This window comes from Cavia porcellus, unplaced genomic scaffold (assembly GCF_034190915.1).
Source record: "Cavia porcellus strain 051 isolate PalLab524CR breed Dunkin Hartley unplaced genomic scaffold, mCavPor4.1 scaffold_20, whole genome shotgun sequence".
In the NCBI taxonomy this organism is placed as follows: Eukaryota; Metazoa; Chordata; class Mammalia; order Rodentia; family Caviidae; genus Cavia; species Cavia porcellus.
The window spans coordinates 68,281,443-68,301,145 of record NW_026947503.1 but is presented as its reverse complement, the minus strand read 5'-3'; the positions used below and the strand labels follow the sequence as shown (position 1 = coordinate 68,301,145).

At 45.8% G+C, this 19,703-nt stretch overlaps 1 protein-coding gene across 1 annotated transcript in view; it reads right to left on the bottom strand.

The window, feature by feature from the left end:
- The window catches only part of Cep192 (centrosomal protein 192), a 96,877-nt gene that overhangs the window by 22,998 nt on the left and 54,176 nt on the right, over window positions 1-19,703 (bottom strand). The window contains exons 26-41 of the mRNA XM_063232035.1: window positions 19,091-19,221; window positions 15,746-16,550; window positions 15,511-15,655; window positions 14,553-14,715; window positions 12,088-12,904; window positions 10,734-10,882; window positions 9,362-9,592; window positions 8,186-8,311; window positions 7,910-8,053; window positions 6,915-6,978; window positions 6,464-6,603; window positions 6,276-6,368; window positions 5,660-5,778; window positions 4,732-4,908; window positions 1,296-1,386; window positions 1,014-1,190 (exon numbers count right to left, since the gene is read on the bottom strand). Of these exons, the coding sequence (XP_063088105.1) occupies window positions 1,014-1,190; window positions 1,296-1,386; window positions 4,732-4,908; window positions 5,660-5,778; window positions 6,276-6,368; window positions 6,464-6,603; window positions 6,915-6,978; window positions 7,910-8,053; window positions 8,186-8,311; window positions 9,362-9,592; window positions 10,734-10,882; window positions 12,088-12,904; window positions 14,553-14,715; window positions 15,511-15,655; window positions 15,746-16,550; window positions 19,091-19,221 (3,572 nt within the window). The remainder of the gene's footprint in view (window positions 1-1,013; window positions 1,191-1,295; window positions 1,387-4,731; window positions 4,909-5,659; window positions 5,779-6,275; window positions 6,369-6,463; window positions 6,604-6,914; window positions 6,979-7,909; window positions 8,054-8,185; window positions 8,312-9,361; window positions 9,593-10,733; window positions 10,883-12,087; window positions 12,905-14,552; window positions 14,716-15,510; window positions 15,656-15,745; window positions 16,551-19,090; window positions 19,222-19,703) is intronic.

Below are 19,703 nucleotides of genomic sequence, written 5' to 3'. Positions count from 1 at the left end.
AATGATCCCAATCAGTCCCCGTTAGCGTAAATCAATCCAAATCCTGGGTGTCATTTCCGTGTTTTTGCTTGCCACTGCACACAGGAAAGTTAGTAATGCCCTACCTACTTCTGCCCATGGGATTGACACTGCCTCTCCCTTCCCCAGCTGTGACCCCAACCACACCTCCCTAGCGAGAGCATCTTCAGTTGGCAAGTATGGCTCTAGCGGAGCATAGCACGGGCGGGCTGTGCTCATTTGACAAAGAGGCTGCATGGTAGATCAGTATAGCTTCTGCCCAGGCTAATTATAATGTGCATGACCAGGAACATGAGTCTCTGCCTGGCTGGCCAGGAGTGGGAGCTTGCTGTGAAACGAAAGGTGAATCCACAAGGTGACGGAGAGCAGTGCCTCACACTTTCCTTTGCTGTGGAGCAGAGCTGTCCCCAACAGACACTGCCTTGCCAACGCCATGTGCTCTTGGACTCCTCATCCTCCAGAACTGTGAAGGATACACTTCTGTCATTTAGAAAGTACCTGATATGTAGTATTTGGTTATGCAGATCATATTGACTAAGACAGTATTTTTGCTGTGCTGAAAAAAATGTATTTAGAAATTTAGTGTCTTAAACAACTCTACCTAAAGTTGTCCACAAATGTGCTTCTAAAAACCTGGGTACATTTTGGCAATCTCAAATTAAGCTGACACTGGAAGTCATGAGAAGACACTGGTGGTCACACGATACAGCGCTGTGTTTATAATGTCTTTTCCTTTGTTTTTTGAAACAGAGTCTCACTACACAGCGCAGGTAAGTCTTGAACTTGCGGCAATCCTGCTGCTTTAGCCTCCCAGTGCTGGAAATATAGGCATGTGCCACTACGCCCAGCTCCTTTATAATTTGACAATCACTCCTTAATTTTTTTTTAGGTTTAGGCACATAAAAAGCAGAGTACATAATTTACCAACATTAAACCAATAGTTATAACACCATAAACTCCATGGAAAGAAAAAAGATACAACAAAACTACCTTACCATGAATTTAATGCCAGGCTGTAATCGATTTCTAAGTTGTTTGATTTCTAGTTTAGCCAACATACAAGATAATCGAGTAGGTGCAAATAACACAGAGATGACAATGTCTTCTTTAGGGCGAATTATAACCTCAAAGTTACTGGTCAATCGCTCCTCTGAGCCAAAAGTGTTCTGAAGCTACAAGACAGAAACAATTAACAGTAGCACAAAAAAACACACTGTTAACACAAGCTCTTACAAAGCTGGTGGTGGACAGAGCAGAAGGTTGAGCACATCACAAACCTGAAAGCAGTCTTGGTCCTGCCCCCTGATGAGCAGTCGTAAATGCTGGGCTGTAGAGGCACAACTACTTCTCAAAACCAGCTTCTGAAGCCTACAGACAATGACATTCATAAATATTGCTCACTTTCTTTGTAATACAGTTATAAAATGTACTAGTTGTACATTGTACTAGTTGATGTAGTTACAGTTATAAAAACACAGCCAGTTTTAAAACTAACCAGCATTTAGAGACAGACTAACTCCATAGGCCACATCAGCAGGCTGAACTGCTGCATCTTCCAACACTAGGTTCTGGAAATACAAGGGTAAGACTTGCCCTGTTAGATCTAGAGCTTCTGAATTTAAACTCTCAAATTAAAGCTCCCCAACAGGATGTATCTCTTCTATCTCTGTCTATGCAGCATGACCAAAATAAGTGGTATCTGAATTTTTAAGAAATTATTACAGTAAGATTCATTGCCATTAACATTCCTCAAAATACTCCTCTTTGTTTTAAACACATTTGCCCTATCATTCTTGCCACTTTCCTTTTGTTATTGTTGTTTTATTTTGAGACAGGATCTAGCTAAGTCATTATTTTGCCCAGGCTGGGCTTGAACTTGTGATCTGGGATTACAGGTGTGCGCTACCACTCTTGCTACTTTCTGAAGCAGTTCTAGAAGTTCCCCTTCATGAGTGTACTTACAAAGTGCTATAAAAAATACAGTGGCTGCCGCCGCCTGGTGCCATCCAATGGAAAGGCAAGCTCGCAAAAAGAAGGCGCTGCATCCTCAACCACCTCATTCACCAGCTCTGGCACCCTGTGACTCTGACTTCCCCAAAGTTAGTGTGGCCATGAAAGAGAAGCACTGTAAGCTGACTGAGGGCACTGAGGCAGCCAGGACAGCACAACTGAAGACACTCACAAAAGAGAACTCCAGAGCTGCTTCAGAAGGTGACAAGAACAATGGGATTGTGTCTAAAGCAAGTATTTTGAAGAGAGTTAATGTCAACGGATGTTTTACTGTAGTGATTTTTTTGAATTTAAACATTCACTGTATTTGTTGATTACATTGCCTTTTTTTCCTCTCAACCATCGGTGAGTGAAAATCAGTGAGAAAATCCATAGAGCAAGTACTGTGCTTTGCTAGAGTGAGTGGGCCAATTTGCTCTCAGGGAAACGAGGGTTGCTAGCTAAATGACTCACCTGGCTAACCCTAAGCCATCTTTAAACAAGAGAATCAGCCCCACCTGCAAACATCACAACATAATAGAGAGGACACACAATAACAGCGGGCGGGCAGGGAGAACTGTACGAATCCTCTCTACATTTAAGAACACAAGCACAAGAGCAGATCTTCTTTTACTCCAAACGTGAAAGTCAGCCACTTGTCACCTAAGCTGTGTTGTATGCCTTATCCTCCTCACAAAAGGCTAAGGCCTTTGGCTAGAAGAACCCCTGGGAAAACCCTCCCCAGGCATACTGGCTAGGAAGAGTTATCTGAGGAAATATTTCATAAAGCTTTCATTTTTATTTTTTAAATTTAAATACATATGGTTTTTAAGATGAGTTATCAAGCTGAGGGAAAGAGCTAAATTTTCAGCTTTAGAAAGGGAACAATAGAGCCAGGTGTGGTGGCTCATGCCTATAATCACAGCACTTTGGGAGGCTAACACAGGACGATTGCAAATTCAAGCCCAGGCTGGGCAATTTATAGACTTAGAACCCGTCTGGAAAAAAAAAAAAAGGCTGAGGATGCAGCCCAGCTTCTGAACACAGGTCATTACCTCAAACCACCATCACTCCGAACTGTTTCAAGCCCTAGTTGAGAAGTATTGATACACATACAGTTTGTGTTTTCCTTCCCTTTGGTTTTCTCCTTTTGCGACACTGAAAGTTGAACTGAGGGTGTCCTGCATGCTGGTCTACACTGAACTGCACCCTTAGCTCTTTATTTTGAGACAGAGTTCCCCTAAATTGCTGAGACTGACCTCAAACTTGCAAGCCTCCTGCCTCAGCCTCCCAAGTGGCTGGAATTACATGGTGCACACCGCTATGCCTGGCTTCCATCCATTCTTTTAGGTGACCTAAATGATCTCCAACAACCACCTGCCTGTAGCAAGCCCAGGTGTTGCTGCTCTGCCAGGCCTCAGTGTCCTGGGACAGGAAGTCCTGGGGAACGGGATGCTGTCCATGCTATTAGGTTTTCTTTGAGGTTCCTGCATTCCACAGATGGATCTGTAAAAGGATCCCTACAGGACGCCCCACAAAGTATAGGCACACTTCTCTCAAGCAGAAACAGGTTTAGCCTCAGCATCTGCTCCCTGGGATCAATCAGCTCTCCCTGCTGGGACAGCAGAAGTTCACTGTGGTCATGCAGGTGTCAGCATGCCCATCTTTCCCTAGGCCCATTTCTAACCTAACTCTTCCACCTTCCATGTCCTTTGAAAGCTGCCTAGGAACAGGACAAGGTACAGACGGCTGTCCAAATGGCTAAGCAGAGCAACAATCACATGAGGTACACTTACATCCTTTGCCAGCAGGAAACTGTAGTTTGCACTATTTATTTACTTAGTTAGGGTGTTGTTAAATAGTTCGTGCGGCCTTGAACTCACTATGTAGCTCCGGCTGGCTTTGAACTCTGTGATCCTCCTGCCTCAGCCTCCCAAGTGCTAGGGTTACAGGAATATGCCATCACAACTAGCTCAAAACTATCGTTTTAAAGAAGCAATTTCCTCACACTGAAGTAGAGATTCAGACACACACTCGGTCCCTTAGCTCTCAGATATTATATAAACATTTAGAGGAAAACATTTAGGGCAAATGCAAAAGTACAAAATACAAAAAGAGTAAACTTTCAGGCTTAATGCTTAGGTTGTTAACCAGCAGTATTTGATTGGATGTTTGTACACAAGTGTACATTGCTTAGCTATGAGCTTTACCTTTGTGAAGGGTCAATCTATTAACATAGTCCATACTCCATTCATTTTACTCTCATTTTACCAGCAATTGCTCTATTAATTTACATACTTATCAGAATTGAATATTAAGTGGAGCTCCAATTCACACTGACCAGTGATGGACAGCACCTGCCAAGACCCTGCGTTCCTGACCTGACCCAGGCTCACCACTAGACTATGGCCTCCTCTGCAGACTCTGAGGCCTGACTGCACTCTCCCACCTCTCCACAGAGGCAAGATTTCATTGCTCAAATTTGGTAATCAGCAGAGAATTTGCCAAAGAGCTTAAGAAACCTGAAACTTGTCTCTGAGACACATTTTTTAAGACATGGAAATTTTTAATTCAAAATTTAAAACTCGAGATAGAAAAATTAAACAAATACAAGATAGTTTTCTCTCAACACTAAAAGCAGTAACACAGCCACAATTAGTGCAGAAAAGAAAATGGTGATCAGAGCAAAATCTTGGCCCTACAGGCTACTGTGTGCATACGTACTGTGTCCTGCCCAGAGGGACCCCGCCCCATGCCAGGAACTGCTTGTTGGACAGAATGGACGGAAAATCTGAGTAGCAAGGTCCTGGGGACATAGGTTGACTTCCAGAAGAAACAGCTTCACCCTTTAACACTACTTCATACTGAGGGCCACATGGATGTACAAATATCTTCAAGATCCTAGTAACAAAACAAATTAAGTCAAATGTCCTGTATTCAATTCTGTAAGCCACCATTTCCTATTTGCTGTGTTCAAGTGATAGACGGGCTGCAGATGCAGTGACAGTCCCAACCCTGAGAACTTGTACCCCAGGAAGAACACAGACCACAGAGGCAGTCACAGTCCACCTAAGTGGTGGGATAAGAAAGGCTCACGGCACTACGGGAAGCCCACTTCAGAGGAATATAGGAAGAGTCAGGGAAGATTCCAGAAGCAGCCAGCCCAGGTAAGCTAAGGGCAGTGTCCCAGGCATGGATGTTTGCCCTGGTGGGCTGACTCTTCCCCTTCCTTTGCAGGTCCTGGCAGTAGACAAGCATGGCCACCAGAGGAGCTGCCTTAGCAAGGCCTGTGCATGTGAACCCAAATGTCAACAGTGGCATCCTGACTAAGCTGGTGCTTGCCACAACCTGGTGCCACAGTCAGCACCCTGGAGAAAGGAGGCAGAAGAGTCTGACACTAACCAATGGCAAGGTCACCTATGGGCTTCCTGGGAGAAAGCGAGTTCCTGAGAAACATCAAACATGATGTTTTATTATTTACTACTTCTAGACACACTCAAAATTATTGATTTGTTAATTTCTGTAAGCAAAAGAGACTGAGTGGAGCAGCTAAGCTGTGGAATCAAGTGAAGTAGAACACATACTTTGCACTCAGTGAACACTGTTTTGAGAGGTAAGTATGGATTTGTCATGAGAAGTACTTTTGTATTACCTTTCCTCACAGGCTTTGGGATCCTTTGGCGTAAAGGAAACTATCACTTCTTGTTCTTCTCCAGGCTTAAGGAATAGATTCTCTGGATACACTGAAAAGTGACTTCCTTGTTCTGGGACCTAAACAATTACATAACCATAACTAGAGGCCAACTCACATAGGGGCTCTTCAACTCACACAAGGGTTCTCTCTGGGGTACTCTGGTCTCAGTGCCTTTCTTATGTTCTGCTTGTCCCTTTCTCCATCTATTACTGTCTCAATTCATCTTACTATCTTGGAAAGCGCACTTTTTCCTTCTTTTTCCTCCTCAACAAACCTACTTTCCCACACCATCCTCAGTGCTTGGTCATCACTACCCTCTTGTTCACCACACATCTCAGAAATAATATCTTTGTGTGTGGATCATGGCTCACTTTCTTCCAACTCATCCTAGCCACAGGATGACATATATTTTCTCAGGCAATAACCTAGATCCTGCTTTTCTTATTTTCCAAACATGCAACTTCAGCATTAGAGCACCTGGCATCCAGTCCCCAGGGCGCTGGTACAGCTCGAAGCCCAGTGGCCCACAGAAGTGAGGGGAGATGCTTTACAGCACTCTGAAAAAAGCTCTCACCTTGATATCTAAATAAACTTCGATATTTCCAGCATTTTTCAGAGGTAAGGGCTGCTTTACTGAAGAATTCACATTGGCCAACAAATGCACAGTCTAGAGGGAAGATAAAGACATGTTACTTAAAAAACTGTCGCACTTTCAGTGAGACTTGCCTGAGCACAAACCTCCAACACCAGAACAGAGAGCACCTGCAGGTCCCTGGGGGCATGAATCCTGGCAACGCCTGCTCTTGCTTGGAGACTCACGCTGCTAAGAGCTGGGGTTGGATTTGGGCTATCCACTTCGATATCAACTCTCGCCACGAACTCTTCTGCTGAATCTAGAATCTCTACAAAAATTCAGTCTTTTAGTTTGGAGAGCAAAGAGCTGGTTAATCCAAAATGCCACCAGCAGCCCAACACTATCCACTTAGGTCACACAAGGAAACTTAGGCAAAAAGACCAAGCACGTTTTCTGAGCACTTGCTTAGGTTTCCCACACTCAGGCGAGTTTAACCCAAATTGTCACGCCACTGCCCCACCTTCTACACAGCACAGGATTCATGACAAATTATTCAAAAAGCACTGACTGGAAGATGTAAGGTCAAATATGTGGTTTATTTAGCTATAAAGCATTCCCCCAAAAAGGTAAATATGTTACCTGAAGAAGTGATTAGTTTCTTTGGACTATGGAAAAGAACCCAAATTATTAGAAACGTTGGATCCTACAAAATGGAAGGAAGAATAAAAGATTTTTAAATATACACTGGTGTTAAGACTGAAATCTTAATGGTTAAAAAAAAATGATCTGGAAACTTTCTCGTTAATTCTAAGTGAAGTTTTTGCTTTTTAAACTTTTATTAGCCGATATTTGCAGTGTACAATGTTTATGCTCACCTCAGTGGGTAGGTACCTAACACATCTTAACTCTTTTATTCCCTTCCCCCTCTCCTTTCCACTTTCCCTCAGTCTCTGGATCCTCTTCCCATTTGCAAAAGATCTGCCTCCCTGATTCTTTTTTTTTTTTTTGTACTGGGGATCGAACTCACAACTGCACGCTTGCATGGCAGACACTTATACGGCTGAGCTAAATCCCCTGCCCTGCCTCCCCGATTTTTAAGCTCTTTTTATTTTGTTCTTTAAAAATTATTTAAAGTTTTTCATGTAAGAGAAACTATGTGATATTTAAACCTGTATGTCTGGATTTATTTCACTTAACATGGGTCCAAAGGGCATCCCCTTTCCTATAACTTGAATTTATCCTTCGTTACGGAAGAGCAGTGCTCCATCATCTTTACCCACTCATCTGCTATGCGCATAAGAGCCACCTCCAAGATTCAGTTATTATGAACTATGTTGCTGTAAACATGGGTGTGCAAGGATCACTGTGATATGAGGTTTTTAACTTTTTCAGGAAGGCACCTAGAAGAAGAGTAGCTGGGTTAATGGAATTTCTAGTTTTGGCTTTTTGAGAAATTGCCACACTATTCCCACCAACAGCATAGAAAGGTTGGTTCCTTTTTCCCCTGCAGCATTTGTTATTATTTAGTTTCTTGATAATGGCAATTCTTTCTGGGGTAAGACGGGACCACAGTGTTGTTTTCAGATGCATTTGTTTGGTGGCTCTAAGGGAGTCCTTCAACCCACATGGCCTACCTGTCCTTGGTAACTGGCGGGCATTACATGGCTGACCACAGACGGAGCCGCCAGCTGAGCCATCACGTCGGCATAGGGAGCAGTTTTCAGGGACACAGGAACTGGTTCCTTGGCAAACGTGAAACAGGGCCAGGCTAAGGCATTCTGTTCGGAAGCAGAAGCAGTTCAATATTGTACTGGGGTTGCCAATGAAACCCTTGATACAACTGCAAGAATACATCCAGTACTCCAAATCAGCGTCCTCTGCAAGCACTTTTTTCCTAAGTTGGTACTTACGGCATTAATAACCATCCTGAGCGGTATGGAGGCATGTGACCGGTTTATCACTTTTAGCGGAAGAGCCTTCCAGCCTCCGTAAGTCAAGTCGCCAAAATCAAGAACACCTTTCTTTTCCGTTTCTACCTAAATATGAGAAAAGGAAACTGATGTAGGAGAAGCAATACACTAATGTAACAGCTCACACACATCTAGCCACAGATTAAAAATCAGCACTAAAGGTAAATTCAGACCTAAGTTCTCTGAGGCTATCTTACAATTGTTTATTTCCTACAAAACTAAGTGCTAAACTCTTCTTTTGAAGTAGTCTATGCACCCAGACAGAATAAAACAATTTCCCACCTGCTGCTACTCTGAAAAGACAGTCTGGTAAACACTCAGCTCTCTCCTTCAAGGAACAGTAAATCCTGTGGTCCTTTCAAAACTATCATGAATTCACAGTATTTTCAGATTAACTCTGAACTTCTGATTGATAGAGGGTATTTGAAACGATGTAAAAATGGATATAGCAAAAGTTTAAAAATACTGACACACACAGACATACACACACGCGTGCACATACACAACCCCCCCCCCGCCCCCGGCAGAACATAACACATAAGGAAATCAAAGGCAGACTCGCAAGTAACAGCTGACTTTCATGGTGACCCATGAAGGCCTGGGGTCCAGCTCTATCCCCAGGGTGGCACAATTCAGCCATCCAAAGACAGGACTCCAAACCCATGGTAGGCAGAGTACAGCCAGGATGGCATGGGCCCCACACTGGAGAGACCTCCACAAGAGCCCGGGAATTTGGACCAGCATTTCTGCTCCTCAGCCACATGTTCTCTGGGGACAGTTCCACAGACTAGGATCAAAAGCAGCCACACTGATGGAAGTTCACAAAACTTCCAAATACCACTGAAAAGTGAACAAAATAACCAAGGAGACTCAGTCAAAGTAACCAGCAGAGCACTCGTAACTCAGGAATCAGAAGTCACCAAAACATACCACAGATAGCCCCTGGCCTTCTAGGGGAGTGGATGTGACACACACTCAGTTGTCACACTGGGGAAAGTGAGCCACCCAGCTTGCACAATGCAGGCCCCTACTGAACTTTCCCAGATACTATTTCCAAGGTTAAACAACTTGCATTAAAATTCCAGGAAGCACAAAGATCTGTGGAGAAACTGTTACCTCAATAACAGGGCTCTCGGCGATGGCAGTGAGAACAACCCTGCTTGCCAAGGCTTCTGCTTGCACCACTGTCTCAGTGTCTGCTGAAAACGGCCACGAAGCAACTCTGAACACACACTGGAAGATCCCAGGATCCAATGGTATGAAAAGCACCGTTACCTCTTCTGCTGCGTGTGGTCTCACGATAACTTTATTCTTGAAAACTAAACAAGGATATGTTGAAAGATCCACCTTTAAAAAAGAACCATTAGGTTTTATTTTGAAAATCAAGGAGAATCACCTCAGTGAAGACTCTCTTTCCCAATTATGTGTGCTATCCAACCTGGATACCAACTCTTCAAAAACATCACTATCTGTAAAGCCTAATTAGTCAACATGCTCAAAAACTGAGTTTCTCTTCAACATAAACACTATGTCTTTCTGGTCCCTTTCACACAGACCTGGTTATCTGACACCCACTTTGCCTACAGGGTGCTGCCATGGTACTTCACAGCAGGGAACTCTCCCTGGGGTACAATGCTGCCTCTGCACAGGGCCAGCCGAGTCTGCTCCTCTCCATAAATGGGATCCTCCTACCAGCTTCCCATAGCCACAGACAACTCTCCTCACCTTCCAACCTTAATCTTTCCTTTAATCACCTGCTTTTTATAACCCAAGGATCTGAAAGCAGAGGAAAAGCAAGGAAAATAAGAGGAAGCATGGAAATGACCTTCTGTTGCCAGGTAAAGGCTGAAGACCAGGGCAACGAAAGCACAGCTGCCCAGTCGCCTTCCCAGCAGGAAAAAGAAAGGAGACTGAATCCCAAGCAACGGCAGCCATCACTGCTCACGTCAATCACATTCAACAAAGTCAAAATCAGCAAGCAGGGGCTGGGGATTTAGCTCAGCGGCATAAGCACCTGCCTTGCAAGCAGGCGGTCATGAGTTCGATCCCTGGTACCGATTAAAAAAAAAAAAAGAATCAGCAAGCAGAGGCCAGAAATCCACCTCTCCAGCATATTTTTTCTCTCCAAAATCCACTCTCAAAGCAAAAAGACCCCAGTGAGGCTGTGCAAGGTGGCACATGCCTGTAGTCCCAGCACTCAGGAGGCTGAAGCAGAAGGATTGCCAAGTTCAAGGCCAACCTTGCCAATCTGCATTGAGTGATCTAAATAACAGTGCCATAAGCAAACTTAATTGGTTTTATAAATGAGTAACAATGACCGAAGTTACAAGCTCATTTATACTCACTTCCACACTCAAAGTTCTGCAACAAAAGGCCAGAGAGGATTCTGCTCAGGAAAGCTGAGGCATCTGCCAGGTGGTGAGGGCAGAGCAGGCAGGTGGGACACCAGCACCTCATGAGCCCACCTGGAGGAAACCAGAGTGCTCACCTTCTCACCGTTGACACTGACGTTCACTGCCATGACGCTGACCTGGAGCCAACGGTCAGTGGGGTTGAGCACGCTGAGGCAGGTCTGCGAGGCGATGCCCACACAGCACACATGAGGAAACTTCAACTCCTCTGGCACCCTGACACTTGCTGCCAGAGAAAAGGCAAAACACACTTATCAGATACCTGGAGGACAGCACTGTTGGGCAAGTGGAAGTCACTACAAAGCTGCCTGCAGGAACCCAGGCCTCAAACAAGCAGAGTCTGGCTCCATCCAGCCAGGAAAAGCAAATGATTAACACTGGTGGATACTGCAAGTGACAGCATATCATTTTTTCTCTCCAAAATATGCTCTCTCCAGCATATTTTTTTCTCTCCAAAATCCACTCTCAAAGCAAAAAGACCCCAGTGAGGCTGTGCAAGGTGGCATATGCCTGTAGTCCCAGCACTCAGGAGGCTGAAGCAGAAGGATTGCAAAGTTCAAGGCCAACCTTGGCTATGTAGTAAGTTCAAGGCCAGCTGGAACTGCATAGAGAGACTGTGTTTCCAAAAAAAAAGAAGACCCCAGAGCAGCTCACACTGTGGAAATGCCTGCTTGATCCTGCATCTCTCATCTCCCCATCCTCACTTGCACAGTGACTCTGAAGGGTGGGTAGGACAACAGCACTCCCCAGGATGGGCACAGGAAAAACAGAGGCCCTGCTCTGCTTCCAAGAAAGGTGCCCACAGGAGTAGATGCTGCCTCTCACAAGGGCATCTGACTCACGGTGAACACTTCTCATTTGAAAGAATACCAAACAAATCCAAGCATGGAGCCAAAGAGAGACAGGTAAGATAAGATGGGGCCTATGACCCTGCCCACCTGCATAAGTGTGAGCATCTTTTGAAGCCAACTTCAGGGATCCCACCTGGAAATACTAGGGTGTCCTCAATATAGGACAAAGAAAGGAGATAATAAGAAATTAAGGCCAAAACTGGGCATGGTGGTGTTTGCCTTACCACATCCATAACAGGGCCATAAGTATTATGCCTTGCTGTCAGGCAGCTTGGAACACGCATGACTGCCCACTGCATGACTGTAGCACTTCTACCAAGAGTGGTGCAAGCCACCCAATGGGACAATCATGTATATTCCACCAATGGTTCCAGCTAGCAAGAATGTGTTCATCCCAATACTTGGGAGGCTGAAGCTGGAGGACTGCTGCAAGTTTAAGCCCAGTCTGAACTACAGATTGAGACCCTATCTCAAAATAAATAAGACCAAACAAGACTTCTTTCAAACAAACTGTTTTTGTAGACCCACTTGAGAAAGTTGAAATTTTAAACAAGTCACAATAAGAGAAAAAGCACCTTACCAAATCCTGTCGTCATTCCTGAATTCCAGGGTTCGATCCCACAGGTGGCACTAGCAAGGTGCATGGGAAGAGGGTTCGCTGTGCTGTGCAGGTTCTGATGTAAGGCATCAGAACAAGAATTACAAAGGGCAGAGGGACCCAGCAGTCCAGAAGCAAGACTCGGGCCTAGACAAAGCCCCACAGCCACGGGGTTCTGAGCCTGCTCCCCCACCATGGCTGGATAAGGGGGGCACCCTGAGAACCCATAGATGGGGGCACTGCCTGCATGGCATGGAGGCGGCAAGGTGACATGTGTCCCCGTATACTGCTGGGCCAAAGTGGCTGTGGGAAGAGGGGGCCCAGCCCAGAGTGCAGCACAGGCAGGAGGCACGCTCTGTCCCTGGGCTGCAGCAGTGAGCTGGTGTCTGGGGACATCCCGGCGAGAAGCCTGGCCACTGAACTCACTGCTGGTTTCCTCAGAAACTGTCCTCTGACCTTCAATCACAGGCTGCAGGCCCGGTACAAGGAGCTGAGGTGAGGCTGGCCTGGCCCAGTGGCCGAGAGCTGGCTGGCCCAGGACCTGGCCTGTCCTGCAGCGGGATGTCCCAGCCGCCTGCCTCGCTTCCCACAGCTTTCCGCTCTCCAAGGAAGTGTCCTGGCTTGAGGTGAAGCTAGGCTCAGTGTTGTGAGGCCCGCTACTTAGAGACACAGCTGCAGCTGCCTTTCTTGCTCCAGCCTCGCTCGGGACCCCGCTCTGCTGAAGGGAGAGCTCTGCCTCCTCCGGGGGCACTGGGCTGGCTCGGATGATCGTGGTGCTCAGCTCACTGGTGAGATCACTCTGTGTGTGACAAGCGCTTGGAGTCACCCACAGATCACCAAACACGGCAAACCCAAATCATGGTGCTATAACATCATCAGACAGGTTACAGAGGTCTACACAGCACTATCTCCAGGCCATTCCTGTCTCCACTAGGCTACACACTCTGGAAGGTTCTGTGAACTGAGCCTGTCCTGTTTCTAGGCCTGTGGGGTCCACGGTCTGTCTATTTAGTAGCAGTCCTGGCCTGGACTCACACACATACTTGTTCATGCACAATCTGCAGGGGACACCAACAGCTTGCAGGAGGGACCCTGTGGCATTTATACCCAGGAACACCTGCACTCCAACGATTAGGTCAGGCTTTAGGGTTGGAAATTTCTCATGGATTGAGGCTTCAGAAGTAAATATACCGACAGTCAAAGACCAGACCACCTGCTGGTTATTAATAATAGTGCAGAATGTATATGTTCGGGGGGATTATCAAGCGACCAGCACTCCCAGCACTGCTCATCACAGGGGAAGACACAGGCATGGGGGTTGGGGTCTGGGGATGTGACAGGAGGGCCACCTGACTCATCACTCAGTTCTTGGTCACACTCAACATACAGACTCAACATCCCTCAGAAGCTGGCTTCAATGAAGGGGAACGTACAGCATCAGACTCTATATCACAGGGGCACCCGCTCAAGAGTGTGGTGGAATGGCCTGTACCATGTGCACAGAGCAGTTACACTCAGCCTACTGCAAAGCTGAACACGCACACTCACAACACATTGCAAGAACATAGAGTGACACGCAAGATGCTGCCAGACAACATCAGTTCTCCTTCCCTAGTGCAGCACAGGCCCATGGCATCTCTGATTCAAATTTCTGCCAACAGCCTCATGTCAGATCTCTCTCATTCCAATCTTGCTCCTCCCATGCCCAGCTAGAATGAGCTTTTAAAATCAAAACAGATCCAGGATGGATCCCTAGACGCAGACATCTGAGTGGGGGGCCTCTGCTCCGTCCCACGTAACTACTCAGCCAGAAGTTCTCTTGCACATAACTGTTCCCACTGCTTTAACCTTACCGAAACGCTTTCCTCTGTCCATCTTACAAGCATTCAGGCTCCCAAATCTGACCCTCAAGCTTCCCCAGCACTGGGCCTTGCCTTCTCTAATTGCCATCCCTTCCCCCAGGGTAAGGTTCATCACAGACCCTCTAGGCTTTCTGAGCACCTGCAGTGAAGCACACAGCTTGCATTCCCACCATATCCGTCCTCCATCCATCCCTTGGCTTCCTTCGTTTAGCTCGAAGTCATTGTGAAAACTAAGGCCTTCACACATTAACCCTTTCACAGTCCCCTGCTGAGTCACCTGGCCCTGCCATCAGTGTCCATGGCCATTGGAATCCTCAGGGCACATCCATACCATGATGCATTTCACTACACAGCCTGTCTGGCACCAACCGAGCTCTTAGGGGCAACACCAGAACTTGCAGCTCTCCAGTGCTCACCCAGCAGGAGCAGCTGTTTGTAGGGACACACATATGGAAGCACACACACATACACACACATTCTCTACTCTACAGGTAAAAAAGCCAACACAGACACTGGGTGGGCCTGACCTCCAGTCGTATTCCAGCATGAAGCCGTACTGGAGAAGGACGGCCCAAGGGCTCCTACCTTGTGCGCATCATCAGTGGTCGAGGCAGGACAGGTGCTCTCCCGCTCAGACACGTAGGTCAGTCTGCTCATGTCAGCACAGGAACACGCCAGCTGGGACAGCTCACTTGCAGCGGGGTGCTGCTGGGGACAAGTTGCTGAGTCTAAGAACTCCAAAGCTCCCCTGGAAGACAAATGTGACCCTCATGTCAGTCACCCACCCTTTTTACTCACCTCCACCCACACCACGACCACTCCTGCCTGCCTCATCTTGGAAGCAACACCAGCACACACTCACTTTTACATTTAAATATCTAAAAGCTGTGTCTATTCCTACTGAATGACTTATCTGGTAAGTTACCATGAAAGAAAAAACACTGTAGCATTTTTATTAATAAATACAATATACAGACATCTAACAATTCATTCAATAAAAATTTACTGAGTATTTCATATGAAGCAGTGAACAAAAAGTATGAAAATTTTCTTCTTTCAAAGAGCAAAGATGAAAAAGAGAACCACACAGGTAACAGCAAGAAAACAGAACAGGCAGAAGCACTGACAGGAGTACATACACACAAATAAAGCGGAGTGACTTCTAGCAGAGCAAGTAAGTGGGACTATTAGAAGCCACCCTAACTAATGTTCTGTACCTAGGAATGTTTCTCAAGAAAAGGTTAAGGGTAAAGACTTCAGCAAAAGGATAAATAGGATACCTTACATCTCCTAGAAGAGGAGCTAGGTTATAGCAGAACGCTGTGCAGCCATGAAAACCCGAGCTGCCCAAGCGCTCAGGTTGACACTCTGAAAAATGCAGGGTACAAATATCTACACAAGAAAAAGACATACACAAAATATTTACAATGACTGCCTTTGAGAAATGAACCTAAGAGTGTGCACTTGTTTTCCACACATCTTGCAAATTTTCCCGCACATAGCACAGTGTCAGTGGCAACAGCAATGACAGGCAAGCACACACCCTGACAGCTTGGCTTGGGAGCCCTCGCTGGGTGAGGAGTGGCTGAGCGGCGAGGTGGATGGCCGGAAGCCCTCCTGCTCCTGCTCCTGCTCCTGCTCCTGCTCCTGCTCCTGCTCCTGCTTCTGCTCCACGCCAGCCCTGAGGCCTGCCAGAAGGAAGCACAGGTCAGTGAGCACAGACATCACAGCATTACAGTGCACAGGTCAGTGAATGTGCACAAGCACTCGGTACTCACCAACACTTCCAGATGAAACTACGCAAGGATCATCAAAAGCCAAGTGCTTGTCACTGTTGTCTGTTTCACTAACAGCCTCTGTTTGCCTCCAGTTGTGTATTTCTTCATGTCCTTCCAAGAGGCACAGGGGTGTCCTTCTAGGGCTCCTGTCCGAGGAGGAACTGCTTGGCACTGGCAGGGACGAAGAGGCAGCTTCCTTGGGGTGACCAACGCCTGGCAGGGCGTGGACAAAGGGGAGTGCCCGCCAGTTGGCTGCCACCCTTGCTGTCTCTTTCTGGCTCATTGGGGTCAGGGCCAAGTCTGAGGTGTCTGTGGTTCTGACCAAGGCCTGACTCTCGCTCTCTTCACTTCCCTCAGGAAACGCAGCCACTGCTCTGTCTCTCGGTCCCCTGAACACGTGGACACCCTGAACGAGTTGCTCTCTCAGTGAGGACAAGTTCCAGACATCCGACAGGCCACATAGAGACTCCCTTTCTAACCCGCCTTCACATCTGCTTACTTCCGTTTTGGCGAGGTACTTCTCCACATCAAACGCACTGGAGCTGTCACTTCTGTGCGCATCACCAGGGGAGCCAGGCGACAATGCAGAGCAGTCGCTGTGCTTGCCGCACTCCTGCTCCTGCTCCCACTCCCGAGCAGTGGCTCGGTTTCTCAGGGCCTTCATCATGGCGGCCAGCTGGGAAGGATCCGTGCTGAGCGAGACATCCGCAATGGCCGATGCGATGGTGCTGATCCTGAGCACAGAGTTACTGTGGTCGAGGAGCTCTTCTTTGGATTGGGGTTTGTTATTCCTGAAGAAAGTGTCCTAGAAATCAGAAAATGTGCATCAGAAAACTCACGCTATTTCCATGGAATGTGCACGGGAGTTGACTATTTATAAAACAGCTTCCCCACAGAGGAACCCCAGAGGCCAGGGTGGCCCTAAACCCATCACAGCACATGTGGTATATCCTAGACAGCCCTCAAATAAAACTTAACTAGAAATTAGAACCAGCAAGACATTGACAGCAGTAACTAATAAAATAGAACAATCATAAGAATGCACTGTAATAAAGACATGGGAAAGGCTGTTTCTCTATTCCAATTTCCCACTTAATATTAGAACACAGTGAACCTGCAGGTGAAAGGTGAGCACTGCAGAAGCACTACCAGCACGAGCTCCAGCAGCAGCAAACTCCAGCAGCAAGTCAGCTACGGTGTCTAATGCAAATGCAGCCATCACCAACTCTAATCATACAGAACTAGGCAAACCAACGGCACATCAACTACACAGACTAACGAAAAAGATACCTATTACCAACTTTAACTATACAGTACCATGTAATTTACAAATTCTATTTTTAAAAAGCCTCATGATTTTAAAATATGCTAAAACTGAATCAGAAAATAAAAAGGAACCAGAAAAATCAAAATATTGAGATGAATAAAACTTTGAGCCACTATTTAAAATACTGTTCACGATGATTTCATTCAGTTGCTCAAATTATTTATAAGCAAGACATAAACAAGAACTATGTGTAAAAAATTGAAATGGGTCTAATGGCAAAGAACCACAAAATAATAAAAAACTGCAACACTAAGACTTTTGTCTTCAGTAATAGTAGAGTAGGTGATATAATCTGCTACGAGCAACCAGGACTGGTCAGCACATTCAAAAAGACCTCTCACATCTAACAAAGAACTGTAGGGAGTGTGAAAGAAAAAGGTCGTACAAAATTATGGAGCCAAAATCCAAGAGAGAAAACCAGCAATCCAGAGATGCAGGCCCAGTACTGGGGATGCTTTTCCCAGGAAGCACTGTTGTTTCAGGAAGAGTGACACAGCTATTCTCATGGGAATGGAGAAGAAAAAGTTCAGAATCTGTTAGGACGAAGTCTTGGGGTATGACCATACAAACACACGCACTTCAGGGCTCCCAGCAGGCCAACCTGCAGCAACTTTAATATGTAAGGCCCTAAAAACATACTCAACAGTTCACAGGGGAAAAAATAAAATAAAGAAACACTTCACTGCAGACAGAGCCCCAACAACTAACGGCAAATATACCTGACTGGAGCAGACAGCAGGCCCTGAACAGCTGACAGAACAGCTGGATGATTTAAAGGGTGCGGGCACACCGAGCACTCTGACTGATAAATTCTACCTAAATGAAACACATGAGTGCAGCCAGCAGCCACACAGGTGCTCCCTTCATATGCACAGTCACATTCTCAACAAATGCGGGTCCACATACGTTTCAATGCATCTGTATGTCTGGACAATTGGAACTCCTGACCACACTTAACTGGTGTGAACTCAGTATTTCAAAGACAACAAATACTTCTAGATGCTGGAGAAGTAAGCAATACACTTATAAACAAACAAAAAAAGTAATGGGCTTAAGAAGCCAGGCATGGTGGTACAGGCCTGCAGTCTTAGCAATCTAGAAGGCTGAAGCTGAAGGATTAGTTGCAAGTTCAAACCAGCCTGGGCAACTTAACAATTTAGGGAGACCCTGTCCCAAAATAAACTAAAAATATCAGAGAGAGTATCTCAGTGACAAAGCCCTGGTTCAATCCCTGGTACTGCCCAAAACAAAACAAAACAAATGAAAATACATCATGAACTTAAGGAATTAAAAAATATACTGAACAGAACTGATAATAAAACTATTACATATAAAAGCCAAGAAGAAAGGAAAAAGAATATGAGATGCCACAAAAGCCCTGCTTTCAGGAAAATACATACTGTTAGATGTTATTAGGAAAGAAAGGCAGAAAACTCAAATGAGCTGGGCATCCATCTCAAGAAGTTGGAAAAACAGCAAATTAAACCCACACAAGTAGAAGGAAAGTTGGGATAATCCACTTGACAATAAACTTGTTTTACTAACTCTTTTATGTATGTTATAAATTGATGGAAAAAAATTTTTTTTCCAAACTTAAAAGACATTTGAAGTCAGACATGGTGGCACATGCCTGTATTCCCAGCAGGCTAAAAGGCTGAAGCAGGATTCTAGCTCTGCTTGGACAACTTAATGGCTTAGGAGATCTTGCCTCAAAACAAAAACTAAAAAAAGCCTCAGGATGCAGCTCAGAGCAAAAACCCTGGGCCCAATCCCAGTACTGCAAAGAAAAAGAAAAAAGACACAACAAAACTGAAGGCTGTGCATATAGCTCAGTGGTCCAGCACCTGCCTAGCATGCAAGAGACCCTGGGTTCAACCTCAGCAATGCAAACACAAAGCTGAAGCCCAGAAAATAAAACACACTTGAAGCAGCATGTGTTCTTCACAGGTGATTGTGTCTCCTGTCACACAAGAGCTATCACAAGAAACACAAGCTCAGGCTCAGAAGGGAAGGGCTACCTCTGTCGTCGCCTCGTCGGTAGTCAAGGTCACATCATGCTCACGCACTTCCGAAGCGCTCTCCAGGGTCTCCAACTGCAGGGTGATGGATCCTTCACTCAGCTGTGCCTGGGACTGCTCATTTAAATCTCCTGCCAGAAGAAAACAATGTTCCACTTACAAGTGCTCTAACCCTTAGACACAATCTAACTGTCAGGGAGAATCTTATGGCCCCGCCTATCCCAGACAGAATAGGCCTCAGAGACGATGTGAATCTCAACCTCTCACTCATACTCAAACACTCACATACATTCATTTCACAGATTCCAAGCGTCAACATTTCACACTGGATTAACAGTGAGCATTTCTTTATAGTGGTGGAGAACCAACTCCTACAAAAAGCAGCACATCATGCCAAGTTTCACAGGACACTGAGCAAAAGACACTGTTGGGCTGGGGGTACAGCTCAACGGCATAGCACCTGCCTGGCAAGTGTCAGGTCCAGAACTTGATGCCCAATACCAAGAAAAGAAAAAAAACCCAAAACAAAAAAAAAAAGTGTGTTAGCAAAACAGCTGCTCACGACCTAAGAGTTGGCAGAGGAAATTTGATTTATAGTACTTTTTTTGAGACA